This window comes from Etheostoma spectabile, chromosome 16 (assembly GCF_008692095.1).
Source record: "Etheostoma spectabile isolate EspeVRDwgs_2016 chromosome 16, UIUC_Espe_1.0, whole genome shotgun sequence".
Classification (NCBI taxonomy): domain Eukaryota; kingdom Metazoa; phylum Chordata; class Actinopteri; order Perciformes; family Percidae; genus Etheostoma; species Etheostoma spectabile.
The window spans coordinates 11,154,101-11,155,987 of NC_045748.1; the positions used below are offsets into that span (position 1 = coordinate 11,154,101).

The window sequence follows — 1,887 nt, forward strand, 5'->3', positions numbered from 1 at the left end:
GGAAAATACATGCATCCGGCGGAATTTCCTGCAGCACAGGAGCAATCCCCGAAGTGAAACGCAAAGGATATAGACTATAATGGTCTTTTTTTTTATTAAAGAGATATTTTGTTGATTCAATACCAGCTCTGTGTCATGGCAGTGTGTTTAGATGAGCAGTATTTGGCTTGCCTCTGTGGCGCCAGTGCACAGAGCTCCCCGCGGAGCCGAGCAGCGGAGGTCTGCCAGGTCCGCCAGATGATGCAACCGCCTCCACTCAGCATTAGGTTACTTAAACGATAACTTGATTATTAAAATAGTTGCACAATTTCTTCTGGCAATCGACTAATTGTTGTAGCTCTATAAGCCATAACAGTAAATGATGATGTATTTCATACCTCTAAAGATGGCAAACACAGTATTACAAAGTAAATGTTTTGTAATACCACGCACAATTTTCATGGTAAAACACCACAGTGTCAACTCGTTAATGTTCGTTAGACATGAGAAAAAAAATGTCTCACTCTGCAGAGACGGTGAAAGTGAAGAGACCATAAGAGCTGTGACTTAGAATTGGACACGCATGAAGTAAAACTATGATAAGGAGTGTGTCAGGAAGGTGGATTCCTTACTGGCTCAATGACCTCCACATTCCTCACAGACTGGTCAGGAGCAACAGCTGGCCAGTCGGAGAGCTCCAGGTATCCAGTAGCTTTAGTATTGAGGCTGTGGGAGAGAGTGCCCAGTTGATAACGGTCGCGATCTGAAAGCAGAGGAAAAAAAGGATAGAAAATGAAACCAAAAAGAGCACTGGGTTGAAAGTGTGAGTGGTGTAAAGCAAGGGGGAGGTACTTTTAAAGAAAAGAAAAATAAAATGAACACTAAGACCAAAAAACAAATGAGGTTTTAAGAGTGGTGGAGAAATTTGCAGATATCAAGATCAAGTCATCTCCTTAATGAGAGAGCCAGTGTCTAAATGCCACTGTATACATGTAAAGACATTGTTCTTTTAATATCGGCTCTCTGTTTTCGTGAGCACACACTTTTCTCTCTCCCCACTGGTCAACACAGGAAGATAATCAGTGGCTGTGCCCTGGGAGGTGTGCTCTAAAAACAGTGCAAACCAAAAGGAGAAGAAAAAAAAAAAAAGACTTGAGTTGTGAATATTAAGAATGACAGGGGTGGTTAACGCTTTCCATAAACATCCAGTAAGTGCAAACTGCCTCTGAATTTTAATGTTGTAGAAGGCAGTTTCTGTCCTTTTTGTTAAGGAGGGAGAGAGAGAGCAGACAGCAAAATGAGGGAGATTTTTTTCCCTCCGAGTGTCTGAAAAAGGTTAGCATTAGCTCAATAATTTACCCATCTCATTAGTCCTAGGTAAAGGGGTCTGACCTGACTGCCCTTCAGAGAGACAGACACACCAGAATAATAAAACCACTGCCTGAATTAACTTTGCATATTACTGGAAATAGAGTCACTAGATGTGAAATAGAGGTCCAGTTAATATAGATTCAGTGATTGGCTTTTGGATGAATTACCCAACCGGAGAAGAATGGTATTTAATCTTAAATATTCAACGTATTTACAGTATTGAAGGTGTTTCAAAATAAAGATAAGAGGTTGAAATTACAAAAGCATGAAGTACCTTTGAAGGCGGACTCAAGCACTGGGGCTGGTTTGGGGGCCAGTAGGATGCGCCGAGCGTACTTGTTGAGGGCGCCGCTCTTCTCGTTGGGCACTATCAGCTGTCTTATGAAGCGTGTTCGGTCTCTGATATCATAGCTCTGGTCGTATTTGCCGAGGTTCAGGATGTACTGGGTCAGCAGCTTAGTCTGGGGTCAGAGAGAGAGGTTGTGAGTGTCTGTGTGTCTGTGTGTCTGTGTGTCTGTGTGTGTGTGTGTGTGTGTG

At 42.6% G+C, this 1,887-nt stretch overlaps 1 protein-coding gene across 2 annotated transcripts in view; it reads right to left on the minus strand.

The window, feature by feature from the left end:
- ap3b1a (adaptor related protein complex 3 subunit beta 1a) overlaps positions 1-1,887 on the minus strand; it is a 64,192-nt gene that overhangs the window by 35,206 nt on the left and 27,099 nt on the right. For both annotated transcript variants that reach the window (XM_032539275.1, XM_032539276.1), the window contains exons 16-17: positions 1,625-1,811; positions 612-742 (exon numbers count right to left, since the gene is read on the minus strand). In XM_032539275.1, coding sequence (XP_032395166.1) covers positions 612-742; positions 1,625-1,811 — 318 coding nt within the window. The remainder of the gene's footprint in view (positions 1-611; positions 743-1,624; positions 1,812-1,887) is intronic.